Below are 15,217 nucleotides of genomic sequence, written 5' to 3' on the forward strand. Positions count from 1 at the left end.
TTCAGTTTCAGAAGCAAGGCAAGGACATGGAGAGGGTCAAGCAGCGGCTGGCTGAGATCACCAATTACGTGGACAAGGTAACAATCAAATCAACAGAAAGGAAGTGGTGTTTGTGATGTGATTTATTCAAGGTCATATCAAGCCTGGTGAGAATGAACCAACCTGAGAGCCGAGGCTGATTGGATTATGAATGCATGATCAATTCCATAACGTGAATGAGAAACGTTATAAAGAGGCTGCAGTAATAAGACATAGTGTTGGCGCTGGTTTAATCAAACACAAGCACAAGGTGATTTATTCACCGGGAAAGTTGTTCACTGATTCATGATTAAGGAATCCTTTAGAGCCACTCATCTTTTTAAAATAACTATTAAAAAGCATTTGTGTTTCGATAGGTAACGCAAAGTGAATAGAGTAAAAGAAATATTAAGAGGAACAGCTTTTAAGCTTTTGGCCTTAATCCAAAGCTCTCTCCCCTCCTCCTCTCACCTCTCAGTTCTACAGGTCTTTGAATATCCGAGTGGCTCTGGTTGGCTTGGAGGTGTGGAGTGACGTGGACAAGTGTCCTGTCAGCCAGGACCCTTTCACCACCTTGCACGAGTTCTTAGACTGGAGGAAGGTCAAGCTGCTGCCTCAGAAGCCACATGACAATGCCCAACTGATCAGGTGCACCTCATTTTTTTGCATGTTTCCTCTACAGTATACCCAGATGTATCCAAAGTTATTGACAGCACAATATTAGACCAAATTGTATTTTATCTTGTGGAAATGAAGTGTTTTGTTGTATGACAGCTGTTTACTCTTGAGTTGAGTTAAGATGCAGAGTGGATTTTTTTTTTCCTCAGCATAGATGATTTAATACCAACACAATAATTAAATTTTGAATACATTTTTTAATCAATCGTAGTCATTTGCATGGTAATAGAGCCCCATTATAGAGAACAAAATGGTGACTTTAATTAATTTTTTACTCATTTTAATTTGTCATGACAACAAAACATTAAGAATTTGCGGTTCCATGTGTTGGATTGACAATAATGAAATAAGATAAATGTTTCAATTATAAAGCATAGAAATGTAGAAAATGATTCTCACAGATTTATAGACAGAAATTAATTTCCCTTGAACTTGCTGCCTGATTCAGACAACTTTAGTTGCTGACTATAATTACGTCACACACTTCTCACTGAATTCCTTCCTAAACAGAGGTTTAGGTGTAGAATGGGCCTCACTCTCCCTATTACATGTCAGTGAGCCTTCAAGCTGTTATTTTAAGGTGAATAAAGTTGCTTTAATACGACATTAAACATGTATTCGATGTGCAGGCCTATTAAAAAAGCCAGTGAAATGTTTCCAGGCCATTTGAGAAAGTCCTACAATATTTTGATTTGAAATTCTACACCAGCGCCCTGTGGCGCCGCGGACCTTTACCATGTGCAGACACACTGAATGCTGAATGATAACCTTTGTTTATCCATTTTTAGTGGGGTGTATTTCCAGGGCACCACCATTGGTATGGCACCCATCATGAGTATGTGCACCGCTGACCAATCTGGAGGAATAGTCATGGTACGTGTACAGGATTCGACTATATTTGCTGTGTTGTCGTGAGTCTGACTTCTCGCAGAGAAAGATTCATTTCATCCTTTCATTATTTTCTTTTCCTGCTCTGCACCCTCTGCGTTGTTCTCCACCTCCCTCCAGTCTGACATAATACTCTCATATTTCTCCCCCCTGAGTCTCTTGTGTAAGGGGTGAGCTGAGGATTCCAGACTTGATATTAACCAATATTAACTTGGGGGGACACACATCATTGACTCTTTCTCCAGGAAGACGGGAATGCAGGGTTATATAGAACCCCTCCAATTTGTGCTGATAAACTGTAGCGTGTATTGATTACGTGAGTGGAAACCTTTGCTTCTTGAAGAGGTTCAACAAATGAGAGAAACTAGGCAGCCTGAATGAAAATGCAGGGGCATGTCGTAAATGATCAGCCATTACAGAACTGTAACCCTATAGTATGTGCTCAAATCCTCTTGTATTAATGCAATCCGTGCTATTATTCAGTACTCTGCTTCAGAGTGGATATTTGTCTTGTAGCCTGGCTGGCTCATGGTAAGGTTTACGGCTTGTCCCAGATGCTTCTTCACTCTTGTCCTCCCAGATGGTAAAGTAAAGGCTTGGTCATTATCATAAAGCTCCGTATACATACATACATCAGGTCACAGACAGGGGATCCGTCTCAAGTACAGACTCTCGAGCTTGGAAAAATCGCAACCCTGTTGTCTTTTGTTTACAAAGTGCCTTTAAGCTCATTAATTGTCTTCCCTGGTGGGTCTTATTGTTATTTCTCCAGACAGTTAAATCTTAAACATCCATTTCCAGACCATCTGGAATCTCCATTTACCATCCCTGAATGTTACATTCATTTTTATTTAGTGGGGCGGAACAACATGGAAGACAATTTCATGCAGTGAGCTCTTCATTTACATCAGTTGTTTGGTCTTTTGAGGTTTTTGTTTTGTTCTGCATGAACTCGGGCCGTGCTGACAGGTGATTACCGTTACTTTTGAAAGGCCCCAACAGCGCAGTTCATCAATCTGAAGTTGAGTTGCGCAGCGCTACTGAATAATGCACAGTGATGACGACTCCAGAGACAAGGTGCTCTGACGCACAGCTCTGCATCCACAAGGGCTGATCGCTGTCAATATATTATTTCTCCCAGCTCTTGGTGTGTTCAGGTTTTACACACCTTGCAGGAAAACTCAGCAAGCAGCAACTTTCACCCTGTGTGCTACTTTTGCTTCATCCTCACCCTGTTTTCAATTTCTCTTATCTTCGCCCTGATTAGCTGTGTGATCTTTGCGATGCCCTCTGAGAGTTTTTCCCCCTCATCTTTTTGTGATCGCTTTGTTGGCTTTGCTCACGCCTCGATTTGGGAGGTTTTTGAGGATGGAGCCACACATCTGGCTCTGGGAGGGTTTGCAGAACAAGCTAAACGTGACAGCCTGCATTCTGCTCTTTCATTCCTCATTTCAGTGCCACGCCGTGGAGCTGTGGAAACGCTCTGATAAGCACAGATCCAGCAGCATTGTTTGTAATCTTGGCAATATGCAATTACACTCGCTTGTTTTGAGTAATGTTTCTGCATTGGGTCCGATGGGGAACAATAAGTTGGCTTGCATAAAACATTTTTTTTATTTGTCATTTTCCTCAGAGTATGTAATCTGAAATGTCTGTTTTTAATTAACTATTGTTTGCATGCAACCAAACTGCAAACTGAACACATTTTGTTATGGGACATTGCTTATTGCATCATTTCTAGGTTAGAAATATACTTGAAAATCAGTGTCATTTATTTAAAGTGTTTTATATTAATTATTCAATGACATGCCAAGTTTCATTTCTGCATGTGTGATGTTTTTTTTTTGTTAGGACCATTCTGACAACCCCCTGGGTGCCGCAGTTACACTGGCCCATGAGCTCGGACACAACTTTGGAATGAACCACGACACGCCAGAACGGGGGTGTGGCTGCAGGGTGACAGCGGATCGAGGTGGCTGCATTATGACTCCCTCCACTGGGTGAGTCACAGCGTCTTTCTTGGCACAGATTGCCGACTCCTTACTCCTGCACTGCAATATCCACTTATTCTGGGGTTTTATTTCAGCCTTCATCAGTCTCAGGGTGACGTCTCGCTCCAAAACCGTACGAGCTGCATCATGATGTCAAGCCGTCGTTAACTTTTATAATGTATTTTCTATCAGTCAAGAAGCAAAATGAGCCTTGGGCAAGCTGGGCTGTTGGGTTTATGTAAGATTCAACAGCTGTGCTGAGGCCCTAAGGTAATAATATGACTCATTCTGAAAAGGACTCCAGTGGTGCAGTGACGGTGCACATCCAGCAACAGCAGAAATTCACAAATGAATACTGACACAAGGTAGATGATCTGTAGCAGACTTAGGGAAAACGATGCAGACAGTGTGTACACTGCACATTTGGAGTGGGGAAAAAGTTTCAATTCCAATATCCATTCATCCATCTTCTACCGTGCCAATCTCAGCTGACATAGGGCAATAGGCGGGGTCACACCCTGGACAGTTTGCAAGTCCATCACAGGGACACAGAGACAAACAACCATCCACTCTCACACTCACACCGATACGGTCAATTAAGAGTGTCCACTTCACCTAATCCCTGGATTGCGATATAGTATCACATTTGTTTTTGGACAATTTTTAAAATAGTTTTCTTCCCCCAGAACAGTGATATTTCCCACGAGCCTAATGAACAGAAACATCTAACAGTACCAATTTACTTGTACCTACAGTCAGAGCTAAACAAAAATTGTCCTTTGAAGTTGGATAAATCTGACCTGTGGTGGAAATATGATTTATGGGTTATTGTGTCTTGTTTAATTTTGGTTTAAAGTGGAAAAGAAACTGAAATCGCAAAAAAATCGAGAGGAAAAAAGAAAGTATATCGTAAAAAGCATATGGGACGATTTTAAGCGTTTACTGTATGTCTCATGACACCAGACCGTGTTCCATATTTGAGTTTTCTGCTTTACTGACGATGTATTGTCGTAGGCAACTCACAAATAACTTCCGCACGGATACGCTGTGCTCTGTAGTAGGCATGGGACGATTCAAAAAGTTTATATAAAATATTTGCGATTACTGAAAAACATGTGTTTCAATGTAATGTTTTTGGATTCTTAAACAGAGAGAGAGACGTCGCAGCTAGGATACATATTTTTTTGTGAAAAATAATTGAATAAGATCAAAGATGATGAATGAACGATCATGTGGGAAGATGCAGCTCCACATCAGCACATTAACAAATAGATCACAAGCACAGTAATATTGATGAGTTAGACAGGATTCAAGTCACTCACATGAAATATTGATGTATTTCTTCACTCAGGGTTAACACTATAATAGAAATTCACCTTGATTAACTTACTCTAAGTGCTTTTATAATATTGTATATTGTCTCATCACTGTTAGAAGCCTCTAAGTGTGAGGTGCGGTCATTGAATAATCGCTAGACATGGATTGTTATGTCTGACATGTTATCGTTGACCAAGCAGAGTGAAAAGTATCTTCTGGGTGGAAATACTGGGTTTCCTTTCCAGCCAAAGTCTAGTGGTGTGTGAAAGCCACAGACTGGTGGTTACGCTGGAAACATGCCTCTGTATTTGGTTTGGACCAGACTCACGAAAAACAGGGGTAACACTATTCTTAATTATAGACTTAAAACAACACAGTAACATTAAGATTTGTAATTTAGCACTGACTGAGGGCATCCCTGGTCAAGGACATTGTCCAAAAATGGCAACACAGTGAAAACATAGAAAAAGAAGTTAAGTAGAAAGTAGAAATAAAAGGGATTTTCTTTCTCACCCGCCTCAGCTCTGTCTCTCTCCTGCTGTTGCCTTTTCTTTCACATTCGCAGCATTTTGAGTGATGCTATTCTTTGACATACGTACATGCAACTTTAATGTTGAAAAATCTCTCTGCCGCTCCTGATAAATAGTTAAATATATCTGAAAACCCTCCATTATACGGTTTTTCTATGTCGGTAATAACATATCACCTTTCCCTCAGAACATCAGAGTGTGAAGTTGCACGTCGCAGTGGCAAACGCCTCTAAATGTGGAAAAGGTTCTTGTGCCAAAGCTAAACATATGTTGGTTCCAATTTGCACAGATAAAGTGTTTTTCCACTGTTGCTGACAAAAGGAAGGGATCATCTTATCGTTGGTGTCAAAAATAAACCCCTCTTCACCTTGTTATTGCTGCTGCTGTACTATTTAAATCCATGATTAAGAAAGCAATTCATTGAAATAAGGATGTTTAGGAACTGTGTGTTCCCTGATTCTGTTTCAACACTTAGTTCTAGGTCAGTAACGTATAATATACTCTGCCCAAGGCAACACTATATCCATAGGTCCAGCCCACAAATGCTTTCAAATCCTTGGACACACACAGGCACTGCTGCGATCGCCTGGATGCTTTTCATCACTGACAGCTACGGTTTCTTTTTGTTTCATAGCATTGATTGCCATGTTTTTTTTCCAGAAAAACACTTAGTTCTTGTCAAAGTCCAACCTGATTGTGCGTAAAGGCTCTTAAACTTGAATGTCTTAGTACAAATATCCCACTGATTACCAGCACCTGCATTTCGTATCTGAAAATGCTGGCACAACTTGCCTGCACTCAGCCAGAGACAAGTACCTGTTTTGTTTTTTTGGGGCTATTTTTGCTGGTGCTCTCTTTTCATCAAATAGAATACAAGCAGTTCTTCTTTTGTCACTGCTTATGTACCGACCCATCAAAGTCGTGTGGACTTGCTGTAGCTCCAGAAACAGTGCGGAGGAGATAATGAGATCCAGTGCATTGTTATTTCGCTGGGCTTGCAGGGGTTGGGGGGTTACGGGTAGGTGGCTGTGGGGGGGGGGGGCAATAAAAGCGTTAGCTGTCCCAGTGCCAGCCGCACATCTGCACAGAGCACTGCTTATTTCCTGCTCACACTGGTCACGGCCAATTGTTGCGTCCCCCCCCCTCATCATTCATCGCTCTGCCCCATTATGTCTAAATGAGAACATGTTGGCATGTCTCATCCTCTGAGATTACATCTCCCTATAAAACACGTACTCCTACTCCATAGTCACAGGAACAAATACGTGCACAACCACATGAACTCCACAGGGTATCTGCACTTCCATCGTTACCTGTCTTTAGGGTGGATTGTCTTAGTCGTTTACTATTATTCTGACAGTTTTTTATGAACAAAGTTGGGCCGTTAACTATGTGAACCCGGAAACAAATCAGGTGCCTGGTTTATGATACGCAAAGAAAATGGGCTTAACACCAGTGTGAAAGCCCTATAAATGATTCAACAGACTTGAAAAATGGAGCTGGTTTCCAGATGGATGCAGATGATGTAATTTCTGTCCTCAATTCACACCAAAAGTGGTGAAAATAAACTAAACTAACAACTTTGCATAACAAAACTGTTATATAAATGTATATATACATTTTTTTGATGGATAATATGTAGATCATTTGTGCCATGTGTCATAAAGGCTGATTTATTAATTGATAGACAGATTCCAGGAATTCTTTATTCAACCAGGGTTGATTTCCTCATAGGTCAGCTCCTAAGTGATGACTGGAGCACATTTTTGTACAGACACTGAGGTATTGTGTCATAAAATAATCAGGAATCACAGAAAGGCATGTCCAAGACATGCCATGGAAATATGACCCATGCCCTGCTGAAGAACAGGAACTCTCTAGTAGGCCTTGTTAAATTGGGTCCACAGGGAAATCAATGTAAAAATGCTTTTCAGTATCTCAAACATAGGACAGACAGGCAGGCACCAAAGGCCATAACTGATCATATCACCTAATGTCAATGGCCAGAGCCCCGTCCTTATGTTCACAAAGAAAGCCATAAAATTCATATTCAATGAGTGTTGTGAGGCAAGTATGAATTGGTTACCATAGTCACAGTTGTCAGGTTTGATTTAGCTTGTATGGAGATTCATGCCAGAAGATTGAGGTCCGCTCCAAAACGTCATAAAAAAAATTAAGATTTTTGCACATTTTGTGTTGTGTATGTTCAAAATGTTCTCATCATGATGGAAACGTATTTGGCACATGTGTCACTGGAGTGGCCAGCGGATGTGATTTAAAGCCCGATCGGGGTTTTATGGCAGAAAAGATGTCACATATATTGGGTGTTTTTTTTTTCCTGAAGCAAGGAGCTCTGCCCAACTAAATATGGGCTGAAGGGAGTTGTGTATTTAAATCACATTCTTTGCTTCTTATTGCTGGTGAAAAAAATAAAAGAAAGTTTGGATTTGTGGTCTGCTGCAAAGTCACACATAAACATGCACTGGCGATATTATCGAGCTATAAATGCAAGGAACGTCTGTCTGTTCATCACATAACTGTCCCACAGGTCACTAGACTCAGGGCACCGGTGTGTGCAGTTTCATGGCGAGGAAAAAACCATGTAACATAACATGACATCTATCAAGCGGGCAGACTATAGTTGAAGTCCAAACAACTGCAGATTTGTTGTGGATTATTCCATGTCGAGGGGATGTTTGACTGACTTTTTTCATGGAGAGGATGTTGCGATGTAATGAGGGGAAACCATGCTTTTTTGTTTCCTGGCCCTAACAAGTTGCCTTTTTGTGTTTAAACCTAGCCACATTTATAAACAGGAAATGATTAGCATTACCCCCATTACTACATGTCTGCCAAAAGTGCCACAAGCAGTTAAAGCGTTGTGATGCACATCTGTAGACGTGTTCCGAAATAACACAATTTTGGCTTGTGCTCCTTTCAAAAACGTACAATAGCCAAAGGACAGTGAGACAGAAAGGAAAGTATGTTGTTTCTGATGTGTACAGTCAGACATTCCACTTCCATGGTCAGTCAGTCAGTCATCATCTACCGCTTTATCCTCTGCTAGAGGGTCGCGGGGGGTGCTGTGCCAATCTCAGCTACATCGGGCGATAGGCGGGGTACACCCTGGACAGTTCGCCAGTCCATCGCAGGGCCACATAGAGAGACAGACAAACAACCATTCACTCTCACACTCACTCCTATGGTCAATTTAGATTGTCCAATTTACCTATCCCCACATTGCATGTTTTTGGACTGTGGGAGGAAGCCGGAGAACCCGGAGAGAACCCACGCACACACAGGGAGAACATGCAAACTCCATGCAGAAAGGCCCTTGTTCCAACCGGGGCTCGAACCCGGGTCTTCTCGCTGCAAGGCGAGAGTGCTAACCACTACACCACCGTGTGGCCCCACTTCCATGGTTATTTCTTTAAATTCTTTAACTCTTTAGAAAACCCTGAGTTGCCTGTCACAGTTCATCTACCTCCTTGTAGAAGGAGTAGTTCTGTGAGATGTTTGAAAAACATCAGCTCTGTAGTACAGTAAGATCTTAGAGGTCCTGTGGTTTCTTATCACCAGATCCTCCACTGATCCAGGTGAGACTTGCTTCTGGCTTTTTGCTGCAGCGTGGTCGCAGTGATGGCTTTGTACAGTCTACAGAAACCTCTGAGGCTTAGGAAGCAACTGTCAAACACTGACTGTGAGTAAGAGACAAACAGGAGAAGAACTGGAACACAGGCCTGGTATTAACATCTCAGTGACCCTCAGTGATCCCATTACACAAGGCCAGCCGTAAAGGTCTAGTACGTAACATTTAGGGCTGCAACTAACGATTACTTACATAATTGATTAATCTGTTGATTACTTTCTCAATGAATAATTGTTTGGTCCATAAAATGTCAGAAAATGTTGATCAGTGTTTCTCAAACCTAGAAAGGATGATGTTCTCAAATGTCTTGTTTTGTCCAAAAATCAAAAATGATATTCAGTTTTAATGACTTCTTTATTATATGGAGCAAATAAAACAGAAAATATTCCCTTTTAAGAAGCTGAAAAATTTGAAATCTTGTCTAAATTCCTTAAAAACACTTAAACCGATGTAAAAATAGTTGACGATTGATTTAGTGAGTAATTGTTTCAGCCCTAGTAACATTGTTTGTTGTTTGTCAGAAATTGAATATACTACTCATAAGGATGTTTGTCATCATAAGTGTATAACTGCTCTAAAACTAGAAACATTGTGATATTTGTTGCCTTATAATAAGCCTTTTTTATGTACATTAGGCAAAGGTTTTTCTTTACAGGGGCCTGGTTTGCCTGAATGGACAAACCAGCCACAGTATGTGTTCTGAACTTTAAAGCAGAAGCCTAATTAGCAAATTTAGAAAAACAATGTTATCCATTCTGGTATACTGTACAAAGGCCATCATCTGCAGTCTCACCATTACATGTCACTCATTCTTACACACTGCACCTCACACTCATGTAATGACTGGTTGCAAGAACAAAATGAGGTTTTTGACAATGACAACCAGCGTGACTATTGTGGCAGCGGCTGCAAATAAACGAATGTACGGTACACGGCACTGATGAAAAAGAAAAACGAAACTGCAGTAAGTCAGATGACGTCAGCTGATGAGGTGGTCTCTAATCCATCCCGAGGATGGATTGCATTCATGCATGTTTAGGAGAGTGGTCACATGCATCCTCAAACCACTTCCAAATGTGGTTTCTTTGATCAGATCTGACGACGCATTCAGGATGAAATGGGAGTGTTCAGAACTTCTCAAAGCGTGATCTGCCAGTGAATGGGTGACTGGGAGGATGTTGATCCCAGGTCTGCACTGCGGTCTTTGGGATCAGGCAGAGGTGAACTCGTCTCATCCTTTGTAAAAGTAGAACAAGATGAGCAGAACCCTGAAGGTCACAGGGTCATGATAGGTCTTTTCTTTTGAGGTGGGGGGCCCAGACTCCCTTGGGATGAGTGGCTGTCTTGAGTGTTTCGTTTGCTGTGAGCCCCAGATGTGCACACGATGACTGGCCCTGGAACTGCTTTACAAGCCCAGGGGAATGCAGCTGTGAAATGCCATCGACTGTAATTCATCGATGCCTCTGACTTTTCACAGTCATTATTCCTGCTCTCACCCCCACACACTGTTGCAGGGTAGACCAATTATTTCTGTATTGCCTCTCATAAAGAACAGCTGGATCCCGAGCTGCTCATGTATCTAACAAACAACAAAAAAAAAACAAACAACAAAAACAAGGATGTGACTGTTTGTCATGTATTGCATGCGCTGGTAACTGAAGAGCAGGGCTGAGTTCATGGATATTGGATGGATGCTGCATAGAGAGTGGGTGCAACTTGAGCGAGCAATTATGGCTCAGGATTTGGGGGCAAAGGGCAAAGGAAGAACAGCGGTGGCCAAGGAAGTGGCCCGACTTTTGGAACAGCAGCCTTGACAGCTGTTCATCACAGCAGGATCCCCTGAGGTGCACAGACAGGAATTACTACGACATTCCTTACAGCTCTTTTCCTCTCCACTACAAATCCACTCTGATATTTAGCTTTAAGCCGGAGTGCCTGTAGTTCTGTGTCAAGGTAGCCCACTTTCACCTGACACAACCTCTGGTTAGTGCTGATGTTAGAGAGCAGCGGGGCTGTGGATGCGCAGGGGGGGGCAGGTCAGCAGGGTCAGCAGCAGGAGTTGATGTAAACTGCCCTCACACATGACGGAAATCAAAGGCGAGCCGAGAATGAGGTCATGTCAAAACACTCACACGGTGTCATGACATATTCAGAGTCATACTGGATGTGAAACCCAATCGGGGAGAAAAACACCACTTGTTGTCAACAGTGAGCGGCATAAAAATGAGGAGACAAAAAAACGTCCAAGACGAAATGTATCATGAGTTGAAGGTAGAGCCTCGGAGATGAAAACAAAGTGGAACTACACCTCATTTAACCTCGTGTTGCACTCTTTAAAACTCTGATTGAGCGACAGTAATCAGCTTGCAAAGGTACGGCACCAATGTGTCTCGGTTTGTTTCAGGATTGTCTGTTAAACTCTAAAATGTCCCAGTTTTTTTTTACTTTTACAACCAAATTGTCCCAGTTTTTATCACAATCCAAACAACTATTATTGTGTTGCACTTTTACATACATTTACAGCTGTGTCCTCTTCTGACTCGCCTTCAAATACAAAAACAGCTAAGAAAACACAAAAGCACGACATTTATGTTTGAACACTGGTCTGTCTGTCGGTGTGTCACTCGATCAACGGGTCTCTCACAACTACAGATAAACAGTAAGATACAAATTGTCATGCTCAAGGTCTTTGGCTGATGCGGACCATTAGAAATCCTTGTATAAGGCCATTGTTTTTGGCTGATTTTTCTTTCCTCCATCGGACAAAATATGACAGTTTAATATGAACAAATGATACGCAAACAGTTATTAAGCAACACTTGGTCAACGATTGATCTGCCTCTCTAATCTGTATTTTGTGCCTACAAAAATAAAGTTTAAACTAAATTATAATGCAGGAAATCAAAAAATGAAGTGGATGAAAAGATAAAGTTTGATTTTTCTGAGAACCAAAATGTGTAAACGTACAAAAATGAGTAATGAGTAAAGATGGAAAAATCAGCCCGGGATACAGAATAGGTAGACACACAAGCATGAAAGAGCAGCACATCTAAGGGTCCCAGAATGGTCCACTGAATATGGTCACACTATATCAAGGACCATGTTTGTGCTTGTGTTGCTCCGTGAAGCCACAACAGCTCAGGCTGAATAAAACCGGCCCTAAAGCACAAGCTCTTTGTTAAACATGCTTAATAAAAGATGCACTGATCTCGCCAGTGCCACAACAATCATGACATGTTTGCTGTCCTTTGAACACTGTCATTTCCTAGACCAGAAGCACTTTGCAAACTAACTAGCCAATTTCCATTGCTGTCATTTTGGAAAATGCATTATGCACTGACTGAATATATGGAGTGTGTTTGATTTACTGTGATGACAGTTTGCTTATCTGGACTTCCCTTCTCCTGACAACCATCTGTTGTGGGTGGGTTGCGGCTGCTGTTGCTGGCTGCATGCTCCGTTTATTTATTATCTTGACTACAGTAGAGTTAGTGCTCTCACTGCTGTGACGGGGGGAGAAAAACAAGATCCCTCTGACCCATGCTAAGGAGAGAAAATGAGCCCTTTGAGCCCACAGGGCCAAATGGGCAAGTGGGTGGCAGAGGTAGTCGAGCTGTAAAGACACAATTGATGGTGCACTTCACAGCATGCATTTTGAAAAGTCAAGTGTTTTTCACAGAGCCAAGTAAAAGAAACCATTTGGGATTGTACAGTAAGTTGCCCTGGATCTCCCACTTAATGTCTCCCACGTGCTCTCATCTCTAAGAGCAGATACAGTGTGAATATTACGTACTGATTCACCCTTTCTGGCCTGCATGTGCTGAATGTTCCTGATGTGGGTGGATGTATTAAAAACCTCATATGGTGTTTTTTTTTATGAAGAGACACATAGGGAGCAAAATACGAGCCGCACATATCCATGTTCACTTCACACACACATGCACACGTTGTCAACCGAGGCACTATATTATCACAGAAAAGCTCAATAAAGCCACATGAGGTATGTAACAAAGCTTTTGGCAGACACAACCCTGGGCTGTGTGCTTTCCCCCCATCCAGCAGACCACCCTCTCTGTCTGCTCCAAAAACAATATTAAAAACACACAACCCCCTGTTTCGGCCAAATTTATGGGTGTTGCAAGTCTTGCAAAGGAAGCACTTTTTGGTATGAGTTTTTATGATTCACTGTCTCATAAAATATGTCTTATCAGATCTCCCACTCCCCGAGGAGGGAGAAGCCGGTGGGGCCCTGTGCGTCTCACATGCTGATTGAGTTTTGGAGAGGGCGTATTGAACTCGAGTGGTTAATTGATTTTGTGATTAGCAGCAATTAGCTCTGATTACATCGCACTGAAGAGGGCCCTCGTGGGGAACACAAGGGTGTTGTCCCAACGCTGACTCTGTCGACTCTGTCGCTCGCAGGTATCCGTTCCCAACCGTGTTCAGCAGCTGCAGCAAGAAGGACCTGACGGCCAGTTTTGACAAAGGCGTCGGGATGTGTCTCTTCAACATGCCTGAGGTCAAAGTGCTCTACGGTGGCCAGAAATGTGGCAATGGCTACGTGGAGGAGGGAGAGGAGTGTGACTGTGGCGAACTGGAGGTGAGCATGATATAGCTCATGGTAAACACTCTTTGTTTTCATCCCAGGCATCCCATAATTCTTGAGCACTCTTGTTTTACTGTATGTCACTTCTGCCAGAAAGCAAATCTCTCCTATACAGTAAGTACTAGCCATGAATCATTTTTAATTACATCTACCACATTTGAGAAATGAACCAAGCAGGAGCAGCAGTGTGGGATTCTGCAACTTGCCTGACACAAACTAACACTTCCCAAAGTGAAAACAAACAGTGCAGCAGTGACTGCCAAACGGCTGTGCCTCCATCAATACAAATCCTTTTAAGCCTGGAACAACGTCAGCCAGCAACACGGTGAAAGGTGACAATTAAACATCTGATTATGAGCAAAAATTATACAATTATGTGACAAAAAAGCAAAGGGACGAAACAGTGTACATGATTATTCCAAGAGCAAAGGCTTGCGTCCTCTTGAATTTAAGCTTGTTTGTTTTGCATTGGGTCTACTTTCCCAAACTTTTAATAAGGGGAAAAGCCATCGTGACCCAGTTCACCATTTAAATCATGACAAGAGAAAGTTTTTCGAATAATATAATAAAGTCTCTGGCTATTTATACTGTATCTGTTCCGCATGTTGTTGAAAGCATCAACACATAAATCAGACTTGAAAGGGTGGGAAAAAATGAAATTGGCAACGTTATTTGGAGACCCCAAAAATAAATCTCCTGCGACCTGGGAATGACTTTTTGTACTGCATGTGGTAAAGGCAACAAAGAGCTGAACAATCTCATTGTAGCACACATGAGCCAACACCATGTTTGCAGTTGTGGTTAACATAAGAGTGTGTCCCACTAATCAAAGATGTTGTTAGAACTAAGGACTGTCAGTGGCGTAGTGTTTTCCCTTTTGACATCACAAATGAAACATGTTTCTCTTCAAATTGACTTGGATTTTATATGATGGTGTTATGGCTTCTTACAGGAGCATATACCATTTTGGTGAGTTTCCCTTGGATGGTTACAATATTATGGCTAAACTCTCTATGCAGAAAATGAATGTGTTTATTTATTTTTATTTATTTTTTACTTTTTGCTCTCTAGTAGTACAAACACAGGCGTTAGAAAATAAACATGTGAATTTATTCCTTCTCTGCACCGAGGAAGTGTTCGGGAGGAGGAGGACTGTGTGATCGTGGTACAACTCACTGAGTGGAAACATCACTGACAGCTTCACCCTGTCAACTTATGAATTATTTAAAGGCATCTGCATTGGCATGCACATACGTAATGATGGCACATGTTGCCAACAGCTCTGACTGCGGGACGATAGAACAGATAACTGTGACGCGATCGACAGAGACGCGAAACAAAACCATGAAATATGAAGGAGCCATCTATTCTGACTTGGAAGGACAGTTTGAATTATATAATGGGCTGCATGACATGAGTGAGCTTCTTTGTATTTTTTCACCATTTGTTTACACCTTCATGCCCAGTGATTCTTTTTTTCTCTTCTTCCCTGTGAGCTGTTCAGGCTCCAGCCAGGGTCAGACTGAAAGTGGCCTTGTCC

General features: G+C 41.9%; 1 protein-coding gene across 1 annotated transcript in view; it reads left to right on the top strand.

Moving 5' to 3' along the window:
* Positions 1-15,217, top strand: part of LOC131448061 (disintegrin and metalloproteinase domain-containing protein 12-like) — a 77,266-nt gene that overhangs the window by 47,763 nt on the left and 14,286 nt on the right. The window contains exons 8-12 of the mRNA XM_058620136.1: positions 6-77; positions 497-666; positions 1,485-1,569; positions 3,436-3,584; positions 13,494-13,671. Of these exons, the coding sequence (XP_058476119.1) occupies positions 6-77; positions 497-666; positions 1,485-1,569; positions 3,436-3,584; positions 13,494-13,671 (654 nt within the window). The remainder of the gene's footprint in view (positions 1-5; positions 78-496; positions 667-1,484; positions 1,570-3,435; positions 3,585-13,493; positions 13,672-15,217) is intronic.

This window comes from Solea solea, chromosome 21 (assembly GCF_958295425.1).
Source record: "Solea solea chromosome 21, fSolSol10.1, whole genome shotgun sequence".
Lineage (NCBI taxonomy): Eukaryota > Metazoa > Chordata > Actinopteri > Pleuronectiformes > Soleidae > Solea > Solea solea.